The 22,426-nt window shown below is 40.4% G+C and overlaps 1 protein-coding gene across 4 annotated transcripts in view; it reads left to right on the forward strand.

Annotated features, from left to right (window-relative positions):
- phf14 (PHD finger protein 14) overlaps positions 1-22,426 on the forward strand; it is a 160,024-nt gene that overhangs the window by 27,290 nt on the left and 110,308 nt on the right. For all 4 annotated transcript variants that reach the window (XR_004020551.1, XM_030740638.1, XM_030740639.1 and 1 more), the window contains exons 5-10: positions 3,301-3,460; positions 4,248-4,359; positions 5,164-5,301; positions 6,786-6,932; positions 8,616-8,886; positions 11,026-11,132. Coding sequence is in view for 3 of the 4 variants with exons in the window: in XM_030740638.1 (XP_030596498.1) it covers positions 3,301-3,460; positions 4,248-4,359; positions 5,164-5,301; positions 6,786-6,932; positions 8,616-8,886; positions 11,026-11,132 (935 nt within the window). In the remaining variant the exon portion in view is untranslated. The remainder of the gene's footprint in view (positions 1-3,300; positions 3,461-4,247; positions 4,360-5,163; positions 5,302-6,785; positions 6,933-8,615; positions 8,887-11,025; positions 11,133-22,426) is intronic.

Genomic DNA, 22,426 nt, shown 5'->3' on the forward strand with positions numbered 1-22,426 from the left:
AGTTAGATTCTGAACTAGAACTTAGATCTTGAAGTTTTGGTCTTGAAGGTCAGAATGAATTCCAGCTGTGACTTAATAGCCCAAGTGAGTTGATCTCAAGGAAAAACCAGAGGGCAATAAAAATTGAGAATAGAGCCCCAGTAGCTTCTGAAGAGCAATTTCAGAATTAGTGATTCACCATGACACACAGCAAATGGTCTCTCAATCAGAAAAGGACATGCACCCACCAAACAAAGTGCAGAGCTGAATAAACAACTCTGTCTGCCCCAGTATTTGCTTTTGATAGGCTGTCTGACTCCCCAGTGTGGCATCTAGTGACAGGCCTGCAGAACACTGAGTTTTTGATTTGTGAGTCTTTCCCATTGCTCAAAAAGCCCAAAGGCTGCTTGACTGAATTAGGAGTTGAAGTGTTATCTCCCCGACAGAGGGAGAGTGCTGATTGCTGCCCTCATTGGTAGTGTAGAGCACGTCTGCCTGGTGTAATAGCTGCCATAGAAACCGCATCAGCCAAGTAATTGTTTAGGCAACCTCAGAAAATTAAGAGGACAACATTAAAATGTGTTTGCTTGGCTTCATCCTGCTTCTCTGGGGCTATATATATATATATATATATATATATATATATATATATATAATTTTTTTTTGTTTTTTAAATCAAGTGTTCCATTTGTGGTACCGCAGTGCCACAGAAGACTGACAGCTTGGGACCAAAGAGCAACAAGGTGTATTATCTTAGTAGTTTGTCTCCTGAGAATTGGCTGGAATGTTGAAATAGGGAATATTGGTAATTGTATGTTGATTTGTTCCAATATTGTCCTTGAACTATACTAGCTAGTTGAGAAAAGCTCTCCAAGCACTATACCATATACCAATATACTGTTAGTTTCAAAAAGAGCAGGGCTTTTCATCAAATCAAAAATTTTCCAATAGAGGCCGTTTTTTTTCCTTTTCAGTCATTATAGTGAAGATTAACATCTTGGGACCATAGCAATGGAGAACAAAGCTAACAGCATGACCATGGTCTTGTATGACCAGGCAAGACCATGAAGTCCTTTCCTTGCGTTCCTTTCATTGATCAGTGGCATGTCACTGCACTATAGGCTGTAGGTTTGTTGTATGTTACACAGATGTAAACTTTGTGTTCAGCATTTTGAAAATTATAGGCTTCCTTCATGCCACACCAAACACAGGCTTGGTTTACACTCAACTCTTAATTAAGCCACACTTGAGATCTACAATTATGTCACGTGGGCAGTGTTTGGTGTAATGTTTCAAAGTAACACATTAATTTAATCAGATTATTTTTTCTCGAATGCAGTAATGTGAATAATTACCGTACTAAACTCTTGCACTTGTGTTACTATTAGGTGACTTCAGTTCAGGAAAATGACTGGGCTGTCTCCAGCTTGTGGGAAGGGACAGGAATGTGATGGTAAAGTGCATACTGAGCTAAGAAGTGTCCAAGAAATCTGCTGCCAATATAAGAATACGAATAACTTTATTGATCCCAGAGGGAAACTCGTATGTCTGACAGCTCATCTGCTGTTTGTATGAGAAGTGCAACGCCTGATGGCAGTGGGTACAAATGACTTTCTCTATCTTTCCGTTTAACAACGGAAAGAGAGGAATCTTAGAGTACTGATGTTTTTTTGTTGTTCCATAAAGATGTTATAAAGTGGGTGATCAGAGTTGCTCAGGATGGCTTCTAAAGTATTTAGTGTGCATTTTTCCACCACCTCTCCCAGCGTGTCCAGTCTGGCTCCAGTTACAGAGCTGTCCTCGCTAGTTTGTCCCATCTCCTTGCATTCTTGTTTCCAGTGCTGCCTCCCAGCAGACTGCAGCATAGAACAACACACTTGCCACCACAGATTGATAAAAGATCTTCAAGATGTTACTACAGATGTCAAGTGATCTTAATTTTCTTAACAAAAAAGAGAGTGCTCTGCCCCTTTTGTATAGTTAGTCTGTTTTCATGGACCAGTCTTGTTGCCATCTCTCTGTCCAACTTTCTCAGGCTGGAGAGGGGCCTTAATCTTCAGAAAACTACCGTACTAACATTTCCCTTGTCTTAGAGGTGTTCAGTACGAGGTAGTTTTTGTGACTCCAGTCGCTGAAGACTTCCTGCCCATTAGTGATACACGTCACAATGGCATATCATCCGAGTATTTCTGGATGCGGCAGGACACAGAATAGTATTTGAATTCTGCTGTATACAATGTGAAAAGGAATGGAGCCAGGGCAATCCCCTGTGGAGCACTGTTGCTGCTCATTAATGTCCAAGAAATACAGTTCCCCAACCTGACGAACCTTTTTGTCAAGTAGTTTGGGATCCAGGAAACAAAGGAAGAATCCACACCCATCTCTGTGAGCTTGTCTTTGACGTGGCTGCCACATTAGAGATGCAAGGAGATGGGGTAGCTGTGGTGGAGAAGGACACTTGTGGAGAAGAAGACTGAGGCAGCATTGAAGAGCTGCATTAACTAAAGCAATGATGAGCAGCCGTGTTATATTATTGTAGCCTATCCCAGCTGTCATAGGGCGAGAGGCAGGGCACACCCCGAACAGGTCGCCAGCCTGTCGCAGGGCCAACACAGAGAGACAAACAACCTTTCACACTCACATTCACACCTATGGGCAATTTAGTGTAGCCAATTAACCTAACCCCAGTAAGTGCATGTCTTTGGAATGTGGGAGGAAACCCACACAAGCACGAGGAGAACATGCAAACTCCACACAGAGAGGGAGAGGCCTGGTGGAATCGAACCCAGACCTTCCAGATGTTATTCTATTAGCAGCAGTGCTAACCACTGCGCCACCGTGCTGCCCGTAATACAAATAACAATAATAAGTAATCACGTGTTATACATTACTTAAAGGGACAACCTCAATTCTGCACATAGGGCAGTGTGCATTTTCTATAGGAACTATAATCAATCAAAATCTACAGGGTAGGTTTGTATGGTTTGACTCCTTTACTGTTTGGATAAGAATAAATCCAACCTAATTCATGTTTTCTACAACTTGGATTGTATTTTTGTAAATTATAATTTACACTGGTAATTTTAACAGTATGTACACAATCCTGTTTAAAGTAGCAATCTAAAAACACACCATCAAGAAGTCAAACATCTCTAGTCATTTGCCCCAAATCTTTGATTCAGTCTTTGCTTTTTGAGTACAAACCTCTGTATAGCACAGCTTCATATCTGCCACAAGCGCTGCATGCCCTGCCTCATAGGAGCAGCTTTTATCTGAGTAGGATGATGGTTCAGTAAGGTTAATACTGTTCTTTGCTTCCAGGGTGTTACGGTGTGGACGGTGAGAGCGACTCGATTATGAGCTCAGCCTCGGAGAATTCAACAGAGCCTTGGTTCTGTGATGCCTGCAAGAATGGAGTGACTCCCAGTTGTGAGCTTTGCCCCAACCAGGATGGCATCTTCAAAGAGACAGATGCTGGGAGGTGGGATACAGTAGCACACTGACCTTCTAAATGGCACCTGACCCTGGTCAGTTGCCATTTAGAAGAAGTGGAACATGTTCAGAAACAAATAACAGCTAATGATCTGTGCTATTCAAAATGCTGCAGGCATCCAAAGACTATCTGAATTGTATATATATTCAGTGCTGAGGAGAAAAGCAAGTTGGATTAAGGAGGAGAGAGAGAACTGTTAGAGGAATGAGAGAGGAATAGAGGGAGGAGAAGAGATAGAGGAAGAAAAGGAGTGAGAGAAAAGACTGTGTTATGTGAAGCGTGGAGACTTCAGCCACGTTATCGCTGATAGTGCTCCTCAGCCAGGCTCCACACGAATTTACTACTTCACTAGAGCATGAAAAACACAGCAAATTAAACTGTGAAGCGGTTGCTTGCTAGAGATGGATATCTTTATATTGGACTTTGGATTCTCTTCCCTAAAGTCCACATTTGAAATTGTGTCACACCAAACTGTAGCCTGAGTCTGGGGCTACATAAATCTATGAGTCCATTTCTTTTTGAGTAGAAGAGAAACTCACTGCAGCCAATTTCATGATATTAAGTGTCTTATTGTCAGTAGTAATTTTCTGCACTAAATGCAAAAATAAAACACAGCCATGGTTAATAAGCTTTCTGTGAAATCAGCATGCAGGAATGTTTAAAATGCTACTTTAGAGAAGTATCTTGAGGCAGGATTTTTGTATCATTGGGTAATCTTTCTCTTCAGCGAGCCAGTTATTCACCCATTTTGCTTTTATTCTTTGATTGTTTTCAGGTGGGTGCACGTGGTTTGTGCTCTTTATGTTCCTGGAGTTGCATTTGGGGACATTGACAAGTTGCGACCAGTGACACTCACAGAGATGAATTATTCAAAATACGGGGCCAAGGCAAGTTCTCTTTTTGCTCACTTAAAACGATCAGCTTCAGTGTAAATGCCGTTTATCATTGAAGCAAGATTTAAGATTGATTAGTTTATTCTGACTGTTGTTTAATCTTGCATATTTATTTTCCACGAGCAGTTAGAAGAAGCTACATGTTGTGAAGGAAATTTAGGTTGCTCACTCCACTTGCAGCCTTTAAAATGTTGTGTTGTAGCTCCAGGTTGTTTTCAGACATTTGTTTGCACCTAAAATTCTCAACTCACAGTAATCAGAATTGATGTGCTACTGTAGAGTTTGAATAAAATTACAATTCTGCCAGAAACTGATTAATCAGAAGTGTCAAGAGTGGCAAGTGCCACCCCTAAAGTTACTGACGTTACCCTTGAGCAGGCACTTAGTAGGGCCAAACTTCCGAGTCCCAGGAAGAAGTTCCAGAAATGTGTCTTTGCCGATGCTGAGAATGAATATTTCAGGTAAAGTGTAGTCACTCTGAGCTCATAGCTAAGTGAAGTAATTGTGCTGAATACAATTCAAGTGTTGATTAAAAGGTGAGGTTGATTTGTCAGATGACATGTATAAGCTGAAAGCAGTTGAGTTGGCAATTCAAATGAAGTTTAAGTATCACTTTAGGCATTGCTTCTTGTTGAGTCTTACTGACCATTGAGGAATCATTGTAATAGTAGCTTCAGAGTTTCAGTGGATATTCTAAAAAATCTGTCAAAGTCAAAGCATTGATGGGAGTTAACAGAAAAATAGTTTAATAGTGGCATTTTAAAATGAAGAGTTGCCTACTCTGTCTGTTCTGTGTAGGAGTGCAGTTTCTGCGAGGACGCTCGCTTTGCCAGAACTGGTGTGTGTATCAGCTGTGATGCAGGAATGTGTCGATCCTACTTTCATGTCACCTGTGCACAGAGGGAGGGGCTCCTGTCTGAGGCTGCAGCGGAGGAGGTAGGGGTCAGCAGCCTAATACCAACGGTCATATTATTACTGAAAATTCTTCCCTCACAAAGAAACAAGTCCATGAATATGCAAATATTTTCCATTTCAACACTTTCAGGAATGGATACTTGAAACTTTGAGTGTTTTTAATGTACACGATATTGCCAGAATTATTTGCTTGTCTGCCTTCATTCATATATAAACTTGAATGGCATCCCATCCTTAATCCATAGGAGTTTAATATGTCAGCCCACCCTTTGCAGCTGTAACAGCTTCAACTCTTCTGGGAATACTTTCCACAAGGTTTAGGAATGTATTTGAGAATTTTTGACCAGTCTTCCAGAAGTGCATTTGTGAGATGGCATCCTATCACGGTACCATGAGTTCACGGAGCTCCTGAGAGCGACCCATTCTTTCACAAATGTTTGTAGAAGCAGTCTGCATGCCTAGGTGCTTGATTTTATACCTGTGGCCACGGAAGTGACTGGAACATCTGAATTCAATGATTTGGATGAGTGAGTGAATACTTTTGGTAATATAGTGTATAGAGTGTACAAAGACGTTTACCAAGTTTGCACCAGAGGCAGATTTGATGTCAGAAGCACTCAGAGATATTTACAACATTCAGCAAAATAATTTAAAAGCATGCTGTAAATGATTCTGCAGAAATGTGGATTTTGTGTCATGGCTATTGGCTGTTAAAACTGGGAAGTGAACTTGATACCATTAATTCTTCTGTCAGGTCACAGGTAATTCAGTCCTTAGCTGACAACAACACTGACCTGTTAAACAAAGCAGCATTAGCTGTCAAAGTGTAAGCAGCATATGTTTAGTGACTGCTAAAAGAAAATCAAAAAAGCTGTTTCGTTTTGGGTTTGCACCACTCATGCCTCTCGCTGAAGTGCCAAACAACTAAATTTGACTTCTGGACTTTGTGTCAGAATGGCTTTCTAACATTTGAACTGAAAAGTCAATTTTAACCCAAACTATTTAAACCAAACTGTGACTGAAAAGTGAAAAAAATTAAATAAAGTCCAAAAATAGTAGACTTTTTTTGATTCATACAGGTCTCAATACTGAACCTCTTTTCCTGTGTTTGAACCATCCACCACAGCCTCCTACCCTTATATATATGTATATATGTATATATATGTATATATGTATATATATATATAAAGCAAAAGAAAACAGTTCAAATCAACCTGAGAATGGAGCTGCCAGTTTTATTTTTTCACACCTTCCTCATAGGACTTCTGCCAGAATAATCCAAAGTTCAACACTAGGAAATGGGGCATTTCATTCAATAATGGATATTAATAACTAATGTTGAATACATTATTATAGGGGCCTTATTCTTTCTATGTTCTTTTGGAATATTATTTGTCACTGCAACTATTAACTAACTGGTTTTGTGTATCCACCAAGCACCACAAATACAAATGATGCAATAAAAACCTTTTTGTTATGCCCATGAGTGTTTTTTATTTCCTCAGGATATCGCTGATCCATTTTTTGCATACTGCAAACAGCATGCAGACCGCTTTGACAGGAAGTGGAAAAGGAAGAATTACCTGGCCTTACAGTCTTATTGTAAAGTCTCCCTTCAGGAGAGAGAGAGACAGCTTACCCCCGAAGCTCAGGTAAGGATCGCTCGGTGTCCACTCAGGAATCGCCTGAAAGTCTGTCCACATGTGGCCTTTATAATGTCAGAGACAGACTAAACTATGCATAGTTTCTAAATAATATTTTATCCTAAAACAAGCAGATAGAAAGTAGCACCGATCATTTCTCTCAGTTCCAGCTCCGTTTCACTAGTATTTTATTTAATGTACCTCCCCAGGGACTACAGATGGAAGATAGCAGTTTTGCTAAAACCTGACACAATGCATCTCTCCTGGTTTTATAGAAGATCAATTTTTAATGCTTTGTTGATGTTAATGTTTTGTGTACTGTCCCTGTCTAAATAAAATTAAAAATGAGAAAAAAAAATACAAAAAACTAGATTAAAAAAACCCCATAAAACTCATTATCATCAAACCTAACATGAACTGAAACACAAAAGATATCAGTAAAGATTTTCATCTTGTGTCACAAACCCGCTATATTATCTGTTGGTGATCAAGTTGGAGAAATGTCACAGTTACAGCATTCACTGTAGATGGTCTAAATCAGAGTGTGTGCTTACATAAGATTGACACACTACAAAAATTCCCAGTTACACAAAATGTAAGCACTATCCGGTCTTTAAGTCCGATGTCATTTTTGGGTCCAAATGCTCCTAAATAAACAGCAATGGCAGAACCAGTGACTGTTCACTATTACAGAAGACTGTAACATACCTTATCAACTGCAGCCATTTCCTCTTCTCTTTCTCATCGGTTAAATGAGAGCTGAGTGTTTTGGGTTTTTTAAAATTTCTTTATTCGGATTGGTTAAAACAACGAGGGACACAGCATTGCGGCATATTGAACAGTTTGGACCCGGAAATGGAATTCTGCGTCATCACTTAACCGGATTAAAAGGTGTGACAGTATGTTGAATTCTGCATAACCATAGATATACAATGCTTAGTGCAAGCAGCACAAACTCCCAGCAATGTCATGAAGAACTGTCTTTAGCCAGAACACTACTGTCACAGCTCAACATTTTGTACAGTATTGTAGACACATGAGATATTCTGTCGTGACACATGCAGACTGTAAGAAGCACCATGTATCAGTACAGTCATCCCCCACTTATTGTAGCTTCGCTGTATTGCAAATTAAAATAAATATTACTAATTCTGTTTTGCATAGTTTTCACTATATTGCAGGATTTTGCAGTATATAAGTATTTCTGTAACACCCCAAAACTATGTTCATCACTCGGGCGAAGACAAAAGTTACGCCTACGCCTTTAGCAGAAATAGAAGTTAGGGCCAAGGGCGAGGATACTGCTCCACCTTCATCACCATCAGTACTGCACAGCTACATAATTCATCATCTTCATCATTCAAGTTGTAGTAAGAGAGTGGGAAAGGTCTATAGGAGTGTGGGAAGGGTTTATAAAGCCTTAAACGCTGCTACTTCGCAGATTTTCACCTGTCGTGGGGTCTGTGGAACGTAACTCCCACGATAGGTGAGGGAGTGCTGTAGTTTTCTCTTTCTGTGTTATCTTTCCTCCTTCAAGATAACATTGCCCATGGGCAAAAAAACAGGTCAATCAAGACACAGTTTCCCCAATTTAGTGTTTCCCAACATTAGTGTGTTCTGTTAAATTCTTTGGAAAGTGTTGTAAATATTCAGTTTCTAGCAGCAAAGTGGTTTTATGTGTCCCACCTGCAGGCCCGAATCACCACTCGCTTGCAGCAGTACCGGGCAAAAGCCGAACTGTCCAGAAACACCCGTCCACAGGCGTGGGTACCCCGAGAAAAGCTGCCACGACCTCTGACCTCTAGTGCCTCAGCTATCAGAAAGTTGATGAGGAAGGCTGAACTGATGGGCATCAGCACTGACATTTTCCCTGTGGACACATCTGATACCAATGCCAGCATGGATGGTCGCAGGAAACACAAGCAACCTGCTCTGACAGCAGACTTTGTCAACTACTACCTGGGTGAGGAAACTCAGCCATCTCCACTCTGTGCTGTTCTGTTGTTTTGTGTTGGGGTCATACTCAAGTGAGTTACATGGTGGTGAGAACAAATATCTGAACCCATGCTCATAGTTGCTAATGATAAGATCAAAGTTTTAGAATCAGCTGTCATGCGGTAATCATTATGCTGCCACCTCACCAGCTAAAGTAGGTATGCCTTCATTCTCTTTGATAACTGGGACGTTTTAAAGCAGCAATGCTTTTAAAAGCTCCTTGTTTGTCCTGAGTGAAACCGATGCTAAAGAAGAAAACATTAAGATTAGAAGACTATGAAGCACTCCACTTAGGGGAGAGAGGGGACAGTTTAGGGGAAATTTTAAAGTGAGACTCACATGTCATCACAGGCAAATAAACACATAAATTAACACCTATAACACACGAGGGGAGAAAAGAAAGACTGATCAGCCCAAGCACCATGAACCTAATGTGTCAGGCTCCATTATGCCAACAACTCTGACATGATGAGACATGGAATTCACAAGATGTCCAAAGGTGTCCTGTGATATCAGCATTCAGATCTTAGCAGCACGTCCTTTAAGTTCTGAGGTGCGGCCTCCATGGATTGGACTTGTTTTTCCAGCACATTATACATATATTCACTTGGAATGAGATCTGGGAAAATTTAGAGGCAAAGTCAACACCTTAAGCCATTCCTCAGTAATATTTGCAGTGTGGCAGGTAGCAGTTTCCTGCTGAAAGAGGTATTCCTCTTTCGTTGCCATGAGGTATAGGTGTTTTGCAGCAATGGTTTGGGAGGTGTGCCAGAGTAGGATCCAAATGAAAACAAGACCCATTGTTTTAAAGCAGAACATACTGCCATTACTGGCTTGCTAATATACCAAGGTGCATCCTGTTGTCTTCTCTTTCCATTTAGCCATCAACATGATGAAAAACCAAACAGGATTCATCAGTGTAATTTCTTTCTATTGAATTATAGCTTCTACTGTTTCTCATTCTGATTTGCAGGGGTCACAGTGACTGACTGGTCTGCAGATATCTAGCCCCATACAATGGTGCTTAAAAGTTTGTGGACCCTGTTTTCTGTAGTTGTGCATAAATAAAAGATGAAACATCAATTTTCATAACTCCTAAAAGTAGACAGAGAACAAGTTTTAACTTTCATTGGTTATTTATTTATTGAGGACAATGACCTGAGATTACATATGAGGATTTTTTAGTAGATTATTCTGTAGAGAACAGTTTCACCTTTGGAATATTGGTGGTTTCCTCAGGTAAGCTAATTGCTTTAGCTCATCCACATTTCACTTAGATTAAGGTTAGGACTTTTATTTGGCTTTTCCAAAATATTGTCTGTCTTCTTTGACACTTGGGTCTCTGGGTCTTTGTCTTGCTGCATGATCTATTTTCTTTTTAAATTCAGTTCGGTAAGATTTCATTTGGAATTTACTGGGTCTGTTAGCACAGATGCAGCAAAACAGACCCAAACCATGATGCTTCCACCTGCTTCTTCAGGTGACCTCAATAGATCACTTGATAAAATGGAGTGAAGTCACAAATTGGTTTCACCAGAAACCACTGATTGTAATGACCCACGCCTCCTTTCACACTTTGGCACATGTGATTATGCACATGAACAATAGTGGGTCACAACCACCTCCAAGGGACTACCCCCACTGGGGTTTAAATACCTGGGTCTCTCCATCTTTTGGTTTGAGAATTGAAGAAGCCTTTTTGCATGGGAGGTGAAACTTCTTCAAGAAACGAAACGATGTCCAGTTGCTCTTTTTCAAGCTCCAGAGATTACCTGTATGTTTGCTATCAGCACCTCTTCTGCTCGTTTAATTTTATTCATTGATTTTTGTATGCTGATTGTAATTTTAATAATGTTAAACTATTTTAGCATTTATTTCCATGCTATATAGCTTTAACCATTATATAGTGTGTTTGTTGTTATTTGACTGCTGTATAATTCATTTTGTTCCAAATGCATTGTAACATGTGAGTAACCTTAACCTGGATTCTTTTAGCCACCAGCTGGAGGCCATCACAGAACCTGGTTTCACATACGTTTCCCCTTATATATCGTTTGTAATTGTGCTACTGCTCCCCCCCCCCTCCCTTTCCCAAATGGATATTCAGAGCGGAACATGCGAATGATCCAGATCCAGGACAACATCTCTGAGCAGAAAAACTTAAAAGACAAACTTGAGAGCGAACAAGAAAAACTGCATGTAGAGTATAACAAGGTGAGTAACTTAATTGAAACACACATAATTAAACTGTCATGTCTGAGGTCAGGCTGCTGTAATAACTAACACAGGATTAAATAAGTAATCAGGAACGTATATGCTGTTATGTTAATGACCAAGTAGCTAAAACACAAATAATTACAAATTGGTTTCCAAACCAAAAAATAAATAAATAAATAAAATAAACCCTTAGTACAAAAACAGCATATAAAACGTGAGCACAGAATATAGCCCTCTTCAGATTTCATCCTGCTACTGCTAGGAGTGATCTTATTCCACTGGCAGCCATATTGCATGTTTGACAGATGATGTTTCAGACCATGAGCTGTTAATTTTCTTCTCCTTACTTTTCTCTTCCTGTCTTTCTGATAGAAGTTAATTTTGAGCCAAGCTGTTTCGAAGAAAAGGTTGAGTTATTGTCATAGCGTTGGTGTTGGTGTCATCAGCATTGGTGTCAGTGGCGGCTGTTAATAACTTGAGAATAATGTGATCTAGAATGTTCAAATTCACACCATAGATACATCTACTAAAAATTTTGGATGAATTTCAAACTAGGCAACCTTGATCTAAAGCTAAAGGTCAGACGTAAATTTTTCTGAAACTCTTGTGAATGTGATAACTCAGGAACAATTTCACCTAGGATGTTCAAATTCACACCATAGATGCATCTACTAAAATCTTGGATGAGTTCGAATCTCAGCGACCTTGACCTGAAGGTAAAAGTCAGAGGTCAAGTTTTCTGAAACCCTTGTGAATGCAATAATTCAAGAATGATGTCACCTAGGATGTTCAAATTCACAACATAGATGCACACTGTTCAAAGCTAGACCCATCAAACTTCACACACTTGTTCACTGACTTAACAGCACTTTTACCCCACAACCCCTCCCACTTCTTCTCCACTTCCCTCATTACAAATCTAAAACAGGTGAGCGTTGGCACCCAGGCAAAGTCTAATCTGTCCTTTCATTTTTGAGTGTACTCAGTAGTTTGACACAAAATTTAAAAAAAATTGCAGTTGTAGATTTTGAAAATGATGTCTACCTCCATGAGGTTGTTCCTGACTTGACTTGTGAAGTGTTTTTTTCTTGATCAAGTAAAGATTTTGCAGTCATCCACTTTAGTCATCTTCCATGATCTTCCGGGACGTTTGGTGTTCCTGTGCTGGTCAGTGCATTCCTTCTTTTTAAGATTGTGCCAAACTGTGATTTGTCTACTTTGAAGTTTTTGCCATCTCACTTGTAGACTGAAAAAAAAAATTAACACAATGATGGCCTTCTTTAAATTTTCATTAGCATCTCTTTGGACTTCATTCTGATGAAGAGCTACCAAATACAAGTTCAGCATTTATAACAAATTTCTGTTTTTTATCTGCTCAATTTGTCATGGAATACGAAGGGAAGAGGCCTCATCTAACCATGAAGCTTGTTAGTCAGTTGTCCAATTACTTTTGAGCCTCTGAAAATGAGGGACTCAAACCCCTTGAAGCTGAATCTCTGCACTTGGTCAAATGTTGGTTGAGTGATTTTTTTTTTTTTTTTTAAATCCGCTGTGAAGGGGATGATATATATAATATAGGTTTAAATGAAGAAGGGAAGGAATCCTTAAGGACACTGCAAGACACTTGTCCTAGTGTCCAAACGGTGGAGTGACATGTGGGTTTCAGTTTAGAAAAACAAGCTCAGTTGAGATTGAAGTTAATTATTCACAGCTCATTTGCTAGTTTGCTGAGACCAAGAACTGTGGACACAATAGGCATCTTTCACTAATATGTGCAGAAGAACACTTCATGGAAAAAAGTGATGAAGTTGTTGTGGGAGCAGAAAGATTTCACGACTGAAGATACTGAGCAGTAGTGTCCAAGAGGACATCAGAAAAGCCTTATTTTTCAAAGAGTTTTCTTGGAAGTGGTGATGGCAATTAAAAAAAAAGGTGGTGAATGTTGTTTCCTCTGAGACATGGACTCAGGTAAAAAATGAATTTAACTGGCATGGGGTGAAAATTGTTTTAAAAAAGTATTGATATTGTAAAAGTAGGTGACAGTTTTCTTTGAGGTGACAGTCTTCATTATTTCATTTGTTTTAATCTTTAACTGTACAACTCTTTCAACACATTAGACTGTTTCAATGGATTTAAAGACTTTGTTGTGTTATTTGAGAAATCAGGTTGGCTTCAGGAACCCTGTGTGCGCCGCCTTCTCGTCTCTCTTCAGACATGTGACCTCCTCAATAAGCCTGCTGCTCCATCTGTCAGCATGAGGATGGGGATACAATGGCAGAATAAAAGTCAGGGTTAATGTTGCGTTCAGTCTTCTGCCATGCATGTTAAGCATTATTAATGGTGTGTGAATTGCTAATTGTGCTGCCTGAGTTGCTTTCACATGGCTTTGGCCTTGGAGAAAATGCCATTACAAGGGAAGCTTTGACCGATGGATAGTAGTAGAGAACACTACAGCTTTTAACAATGACAACAGGGTTATCAGTTGCAAATCATAAGAAGTGATGATATGAAACAGTAACAGTCTACCTTACATTTGAGTGTAAAATTAAAAGGTTCACCTGTCACAGTACATTAGTATTGCCAATGTGTGCATATCACTTGTAAAGTGTCCGTTATAGTACTGTATTGAATCCTCACCATATTGCACATGTTAATGTTTACATTTATATTTGTTTGCTGGTGTCTGCATTGCTGTGCAATAATGAAATGTTCATGGTAGACCGCGCAAATAAATCATGAACAACAATTATTTTTACTTATACACAGGAAAGACAAAAGACAGGACATACGTTAATACACAGCTTGACAGAGCTATGAAAAGGAAAAAAACTGCATATGTCTTCTCTGGCAGAATACAAGCTTTATTAGCTTGATGTGCAAGCTAGATATACTTGCACCCTAATACATTTTGTTTAACTGAGGTGTGAATCTTGTTCTAATAAGGATACTGTTTTTAAACTGCATAAAGGATCTATTTCATAGCTGAGATTCTTTAACGTGTGCAGGAAAATGTTCTTTCTGGGTGGTCAGGATTAGCCATGGCAGATGCACCACTGCACATCTTACTGGACAGGCATTAGAGCATTTTCTCTAATAGACTGTTTTCAGCTCCGCTGCTACAAAGACAGATATGGGAAATCTTTCATATCACATACAATAGCTATAATACATCTGCCTGGCAGAGGTTCATCTCCTCTTTAATTTAAGCATTTTATAACCATTTAAGATTCTGTTTTGATTTGTTAATTTTAAAATAGAGTATTGTGCAAAAGTCTTATGCCACTCCTCAGCCTAAAACGGCTCATGGGTATTGTCATTACCCTGCTGTTAAGGTGGGTGGCCGAGTTTCAACTTTGTGATCACATTAACTCGATAACGATGGGACCTAGGATGTTCAAATTCATACCGTTGTTGAATCAACTAAAAATTTGGATGAGTTCGAATCTCGGTGACCTTGACCATAAGGTCAAGGTGAGAGGTGAAGTTTACTGAAAAATCTCGTGAACGCGATAACTCAAGAATGATGGCACCTAAGATGTTCAATTTCATAAACTGCTAAAAATTGCGGATGAGTTAGTACTTTCCATAATAATGCCAATCACAGAAAGTGATAGTATTCTCAGTGGTTTTCATTTATTATGATTTTTAGCCTTTCTTATTCCTGGTTCTTTTTTAGCCATTTGTAAGTGACCAAGGCTCATACGCCTCCCATTAAAATCTACTGAGATGTGGTTCTAGAACCTGTGCTTCTAGGGGATTTATGCTACCTAAAGATTCTATTTCTAGGAGGCTGAAGCATAGCACTGCTGACAGTATTTATTATTTTTTTCCTAGAAAAATGGGAAAGGTGTATTACAATTTACAATACCAGTCAAAAATTTGGACACACTCACTTTTGACTGGTACTGTATATACTGTGTTTCTGTGCAAACATACACAGAAACACAGTATATAAGACAAAACAGTTTACAATTGTAAGAAGCTTGAAAGTCAAAATTTTGTATACAGTGAACCCTCGTTTATCGCGGGGGTTACGTTCCAAGAATAACCCGCGATAGGCGAAATCCACGAAGTAGTCAGCTTTATTTTTTACAATTATTACACAGAACTATAGAAGGAAACCAAAGATCACAACCTGTTTTCAAGCCGAACACATTCTGTGCTGGACAGAGACGAGGGACGGAGGAGATTGATTGACAGCCAATCAGGACGCAGAACACGATGCGCGTTCATACACTGTTAAAAAAAAAAGAAAAAAAAAAAAAAAAAAGCATGAAAAACTGCACTAAAAAAAATCCATGAAACAGCGAGGCTGCGAGAGGTGAAGCGCGTTATAACGAGGGTTCACTGTACATTTATTCTTCAACATAGGCCGAAATATTTTAGGAAAGCTTTCTTGTAATTTCTTTGAGTAGTCTTCAATAATAGTTCTCCAGTTTTCTTGAAGGACATTCCAAAGCTCTTCTTTGGATATTAGCTGCCTTTTATTTCATTCTTTGTCAAGACAAACCCACACTGCTTCAAGCTGTGTCTTGAATGATGTTGACCACATTCTTGTCGAACTGCAGCCATGCACTCCATTTGCTGTGAAAGTATTCTGCTGAGATTGGGAGACTGAGGTGCGTAGAGCAAGGTTCTTATCGTTAACAAAAACAAATAAAATTAAAGCTGCAAGCAGCGATAATAGGCCCTCGCCGGCCGCCGCCCAAGTGCTGGTGCCGATTTGAACCGTGCTTTTCCGGCCGTGCCAGTTTTAGCCGTTTTTTTGACTGCTACATGTGAAATTTTGAAATGGATGAATTGGCTAACTCAAGGAAAAAGATGCCATTTTCCGAACTTCGCCATGGCAACACTTTACATATTACAGCAATTTGACCTGTAGGTCTTTTGTTCAGGGTGATGTGAAGAATGCGTGTAGCTAATTTCATGCCTTCAAATGCATTTTTGAAAAAGATATGGTCATTTTTCTATCGCAGAAATTTCACATTTTTTCCCATAGGGATAAAATGGGGCATTTCGGGCTCCGCCATGGCAACACGGTATAAAATAGACTATGGGTGTGATTGGCTTTTTTGATCGGGATGATGTCAGGAATGTTGACATAAATTTTCATGCATTTCAGACAAAGTAAAATTCTGGACCTCCATACAAAATTTCGTTTGCTTCTGTAGGGGGCGCTATCGCAGCTAGACTCTTGATTCCCTAATTGTGGGTTCAGGCTGGTTCAGTAAATAAGTTATAAAAGTTTGACGCTGATCGGCCAAAGATTGTGCGAACGATTGACAAAACAAATTTGCATCGAGACACAAAAACGAAGGCCAAATTTATGGCGTTGTCATGGCAACACCGTTAAATATTCTATAAAACCTCGCAAATCTTTTGATGCCCCACTTGTGTAGATGATCCTGAGCGATTTTCGTGACAGTCGGTTAAACGCCCTAGGACAAGTTAATTAAAGTACGAGGTGTGCAACAATGCTGAATCGGCAAAGGTCAAAGTTCAGTCCAAGATGGCCGACTTCCTGTTTGTCAGGCGGCAACTCCATAATGTAATTTTTTGTCGGTCTTCATATGGTCTTTTTGTGACGCGAATTTGGTGGTTCTGTGCACAACTTTTTTTTTGCCCCTCCCATAGGAATGCAAAATTTGAATTTTGTAGGGGGCGCTATTTCGCCATTTTTTTTAATGGCGCCATGAAAAAACGAAATTTTTCACCAGACCTGGCTTGCATGCAAAAATTGGGGACTTTTCATATATGTTCAGGGGGTCATATTTGCGTTCAAAGGGGAAGCAAGAATAATAATAAGAATAATTAAAGCTGCAAGCAGCGATAATAGGCCCTCGCCGGCCGCCGCCCAAGTGCTGGTGCCGATTTGGACCGTGCTTTTCCGGCCGTGCCAGTTTTAGCCGTTTTTTTGGCACGCTACATGTGAAATTTTGAAATGGATGAATTGTGTAACTCAAGGAAAAAGATGCCATTTTCCGGACTTTGCCATGGCAACGTCTTACATATTACATCTTTTTCACCTGTAGGTTTTATGTTCAGGGAGATGTGGAGAATGTGTGTACCAAATTTCAGGCATTTCTATGCATTTTTGAAAAAGATATGGTCATTTTTCTATCGAAGAAATTTCTCATTTTTTCCCATAGGGATAAAAAGGGGCAGTTTTGGCATCGTCATGGGAACAGCGTCCAAAATATGACATAGGTGTGATTGACTTTTTTGATCAGGCTGACATCTGCAATCTGTGTACCAAATTTCATGTATTTCGGGCAAACTAAGCAGAAACTTTAGTATGGGGGATTTTTCGTTTTTTCCCATTAGAATAAAATGGGGCATTTCGGGCTCCGCCATGGAAACGTGTTAGAAAATAGAGTATGGGTGTAATTGGCTTTTTCGATCAGGATGACGTCAAGAATGTTGACACAAATTTTCATGCATTTCAGTGAAACTAAAATTCTGGACCTCCCTACAAATATTTGTTTGCTTCTGTAGGGGGCGCTATTGCACCTAGAAACTTGATTCCCTAATTGTGGGTTCAGGCCGGTTCAGTAAACAAGTTATTAAATTTTGAGGCTGATCGGCCAAAGATTGTGCGAACGAATGCACAAACAAAATTGCGGCGAGAGACAAAAACGAAGGCCAAATTTATGGGGTTGCCATGGCAACACCGTTGAATATTCTATAAAACCACGCAGAACTTTTGATGCCCCACTTGTGTAGATGATCCTGAGCGATTTTCGTGGCAATCGGTTAAACGCCCTAGGACAAGTTAGTTAAAGTACGAGGAGTGCAAAAATGCTGAATCGGCAAAGGTCAAAGTTCAGTCCAAGATGGCCGACTTCCTGTTTGTCAGGCGGCAACTCCATAATGTAAGTTTTTGTTGGTCTTCCTATGGTCTTTTTATGACACGAATTTGGTGGTTCTGCGCACAACTTTTTTTTTGCCCCTCCCATAGGAATGCAAAATTTGAAATTTCTAGGGGGCGCTGTTTCGCCACTTTTTTGAGTTTTTTAATGACGCCAATAAAAAACAAAATGTTTCACCAGACCTGGCTTGCATGCAAAAATTGGTGAGTTTTCGTATATGTTCAGGGGGTCAAATTAGCGATCGTTTACTCAGAAAGAATAAGAATAATTAAAGCCGCAAGCGGCGATAATAGGCCCTCGCCAGCCGCCGCCCAAGCGCTGGTGCCGATTTGAACCGTGCTTTTCCGGCCGTGCCAGTTTTAGCCGTTTTTTTGGCTGCTACATGTGAAATTTTGAAATGGATGAATTGGCTAACTCAACGAAAAAGATGCCATTTTCCGGACTTTGCCATGGCAACGTCTTACATATTACATCTTTTTCACCTGTAGGTTTTATGTTCAGGGAGATGTGGAGAATACGTGTACCAAATTTCAGGCATTTGTATGCATTTTTGAGAAAGCAAGGGTCATTTTTCCATCGCAGAAATTTCACATTTTTTCCCATAGGGATAAAATGGGACAGTTTTGGCATCGTCATGGGAACAGCGTCCAAAATATGACATAGGTGTGATTGACTTTTTTGATCAGGCTGACATCAGCAATCTGTGTACCAAATTTCATGTATTTCGGACAAACTAAGCAGAAACCTTAGTATGGGGGATTTTTCGCTTTTTCCCATAGGGATAAAATGGGGCATTTCGGGCGCCGCCATGACAACACGGTAGAAAGTAGAGTATGGGTGTGATTGGCTTTTTTGATCGGGATGATGTCAGGAATGTTGTGACAAATTTTGATGCATTTCAGACAAACTGAAATTCTGGACCTCCATACAAATTTTGTTTGCTTCTGTAGGTGGCGCTATTGCAACTAGAAACTTGATTCCCTAATTGTGGGTTCAGGCTGGTTCAGTAAACAAGTTATTAAATTTTGAGGCTGATCGGCCAAAGATTGTGCGAACGAATGCACAAAGAAAATTGCGGCGAGACACAAAAACGAAGGGCAAATTTATGCGGTTGCCATGGCAACACCGTTAAATATTCTATAAAACCCCGAATAACTTTTGATGCCCCACTTGTGTAGATGATCCTGAGCGATTTTCGTTACAGTCGGTTAAACGCCTTAGGACAAGTTGATTCAAATACGAGGTGTGCAAAAATGGTGACTCGGCAAAGGTCAAAGTTCAATCCACAATGGCCGACTTCCTGTTTGTCAGGCGGCAACTTCATAATGTAATTTCTTGTCAGTCTTCATATGGTCTTTTTGTGACGCGAATTTGGTGGTTCTGTGGAGAACTTTTTTTTCGTCCCTCCCATAGGAATGCAAAATTTCAATTTTCTAGGGGGCGCTGTTTCGCCACTTTTTTGAGTTTTTTAATGGCGCCAAAAAAAAACAAAATGTTTCACCAGACCTGGCTTGCATGGAAAAATTGGTGACTTTTCGTATATGTTCAGGGGGTCAAATTAGCGATCGTTTACTCAGAAAGAATAAGAATAATAATAATGAACAATTCTAACGATTCCAATAATGCGCCAGTCCAGTCACCTTCATATATACGTTTTCGGAAACGTCTCGACCCGACGCACGTTGTCATGAGGTCCATTGTCAATGACGAGCGCGTTGCGCAAGCTAGCTCATGACGCTAACGATTTCAATTATGGGCTGCTCCATTCACCCCCATATATACGTTTTCGAGAAGCGTTCGACCTGACCTACCTTGTTTGAGGGTCCGTTGTCAAAGTCGAGCGCTTCGCGCTCGACTTTGACCTTTTTTCGTTTTTTGCGCGAGCGAATACAATAGGCTCCTCGCCGATCACTTCGTGAGGCTCGGGCCTAATGAACAATTCTAACGATTCCAATAATGCGCGAATCCAGTCACCTTCATATATACGTTTTCGGAAACGTCTCGACCCGACGCACGTTGTCATGGGGTCCATTGTCAATGACGAGCGCGTTGCGCTCGTCATTGACCCACTTTCTTCGCGCAAGCTAGCTCATGACGCTAACGATTTCAATTATGGGCTGCTCCATTCACCCCCATATATACGTTTTCGAGAAGCGTTCGACCTGACCTACCTTGTTTGAGGGTCCGTTGTCAAAGTCGAGCGCTTCGCGCTCGACTTTGACCTTTTTTCGTTTTTCGCGCGAGCGAATACAATAGGCTCCTCGCCGATCACTTCGTGAGGCTCGGGCCTAATAATAATGAACAATTCTAACGATTCCAATAATGCGCGAATCCAGTCACCTTCATATATACGTTTTCGGAAACGTCTCGACCCGACGCACGTTGTCGTGAGGTCCGCTCGTCATTGACCCACTTTCGTCGCGCAAGCTAGCTGCTGACGCTAACGATTTCAATTATGGGCTGCTCCAGTCACCCCCATATTTACGTTTTCGAGAAGCGTTCGACCTGACCTACCTTGTTTGAGGGTCCGCGCTCGACTTTGACCCTTTTTCGTTTTTCGCGCGAGCGAATACAATAGGCTCCTCGCCGATCACTTCGTGAGGCTCGGGCCTAATAATGAAGAACGCCAACGATTCCAATAATGCGCCAATCCAGTCACCTTCATATATACGTCTCGACACGACCCACGTTGTCGTGAGGTCCATGGTCAATGACGAGCGCGTTGCGCTCGTCATTGACCCACTTTCGTCGCGCAAGCTAGCTGCTGACGCTAACAATTTCAATTATGGGCTGCTCCATTGACCTCATATATACGTTTTCGAGAAGCGTTCGACCTGACCTACCTTGTTTGAGGGTCCGTTGTCAAAGTCGAGTGCTTTGCGCTCGACTTTGACCCTTTTTTGTTTTTCGCACGAGCGAATACAATAGGCTCCTCGCCGATCACTTTGTGAGGCTCGGGCCTAATAATGAAAACTAAAACTGAAAAAATATTTTCATTAACTAAAATAAAAATGGTAATTATAAGGAAAAAATATAACTGACTGAAACTGTATTGTGTGTTTACAAAACTATCTAAAACTAACTGAAATTACAGATAAAATGCCCTTCGTTTTCGTGTTTGTCAGTTTATTTAAAAGCCTTGTGGGGCAAAAGTTGGGAGAAAGTCGCAGTCCCATGTGGGATTTATTTGAGTACAATGGCAAGACAGATAGAAGCAAGTGACTTCTTGTGGATTATGGTAAAATGTGTGGAACACTTCTCAAGGGGAAAATCCCACCAACCTCAAAGTCCACCTGAGAAGTGTGCACAAGGCAGCTACGGAAACCCCTCTAAACCTTTGCAGTAACCTGGCATGCGCCCCCCGAGAAATGTAACTACACATTGGGTCCACGCGGCCCGGAAGGATTGCCATTGGCCTGTTCAGCACTGCCGAGTCCTCCTGTGAATTTCTTGTTTTTGAATTCTTCATTGAGAGAACGACAATAAGGAATAATAATAATAATCAAAGCATCAACATAAGGACTCAAATTCCTGGAGGGAAATTGTTGAAACTATCGGAATAGGCATAAAGGAATGAACAAAGTGGGGAAAAAAAACAAACAAACAAAAAATAAAGGGACAATTATGTCTACAGCTGGCGGGGGGGGGGGGGGATGACCACAAAGAGGGAGGACCCAGGAGAGAAAAAAGTCCCAGCATTTTTTTGTTTCTGTTGGCTGGCACCACAGATAAAACACATATTTTTGAGATAAGGTTATTGGGAGTTTAAGTTTATTGTTTACCTAGTTGATGTCTCATGATGTTCATGTGTGTCCTTAACACACATTTAGCACATAATGCTGCTATCTTGTGAAGAGTTGGTTGTGAACAGTTTTTTAAATGGTATAATTTCTTGAGGTCTTACTACGCAGCACCTTGCACCTTACCAAGTATGAAAAACTTAAACTAATACTAAAACTAATGAAAACTAAAAGCATGAAAACTAAGCAATAAAGAAACAAACAAAAAAACTATTATAACCCTGGTCTGGAGGGACTGGGCTCTGTGGGTTGCCTCCTGGCCAGGTACAAGACCTCTGTGTCACACCTCATTTTGCCACTCCAAGCATTTCATTTTGGTTTGATGGATTTTTAGGCCATATCTGTTCTTACACAGCTTCCCACATGTGCTCTTCCTGCTCCTAGCCAGTCCAGTTGCAAGGGTCATCATAATTCATGGTCAACTTTTTTGGTCCATCCAAATGGAAATCTCATCCACCCCCATCTTGGAATTTCCTGGCAGTATCTTTCTTCAGGGCGTTCTGTACCTTATTGAGGTTATTTCTCATGAAAGACACAGGATGGATTGCTAACCCATACTGTCCCTAGTGCATCTTTCCATGTTGTCAACTGATTTCTTCAGTAGTGGCCAAACTGTTCTTGG

This window comes from Archocentrus centrarchus, chromosome 11 (genome assembly GCF_007364275.1).
Source record: "Archocentrus centrarchus isolate MPI-CPG fArcCen1 chromosome 11, fArcCen1, whole genome shotgun sequence".
NCBI classification, from domain to species: domain Eukaryota; kingdom Metazoa; phylum Chordata; class Actinopteri; order Cichliformes; family Cichlidae; genus Archocentrus; species Archocentrus centrarchus.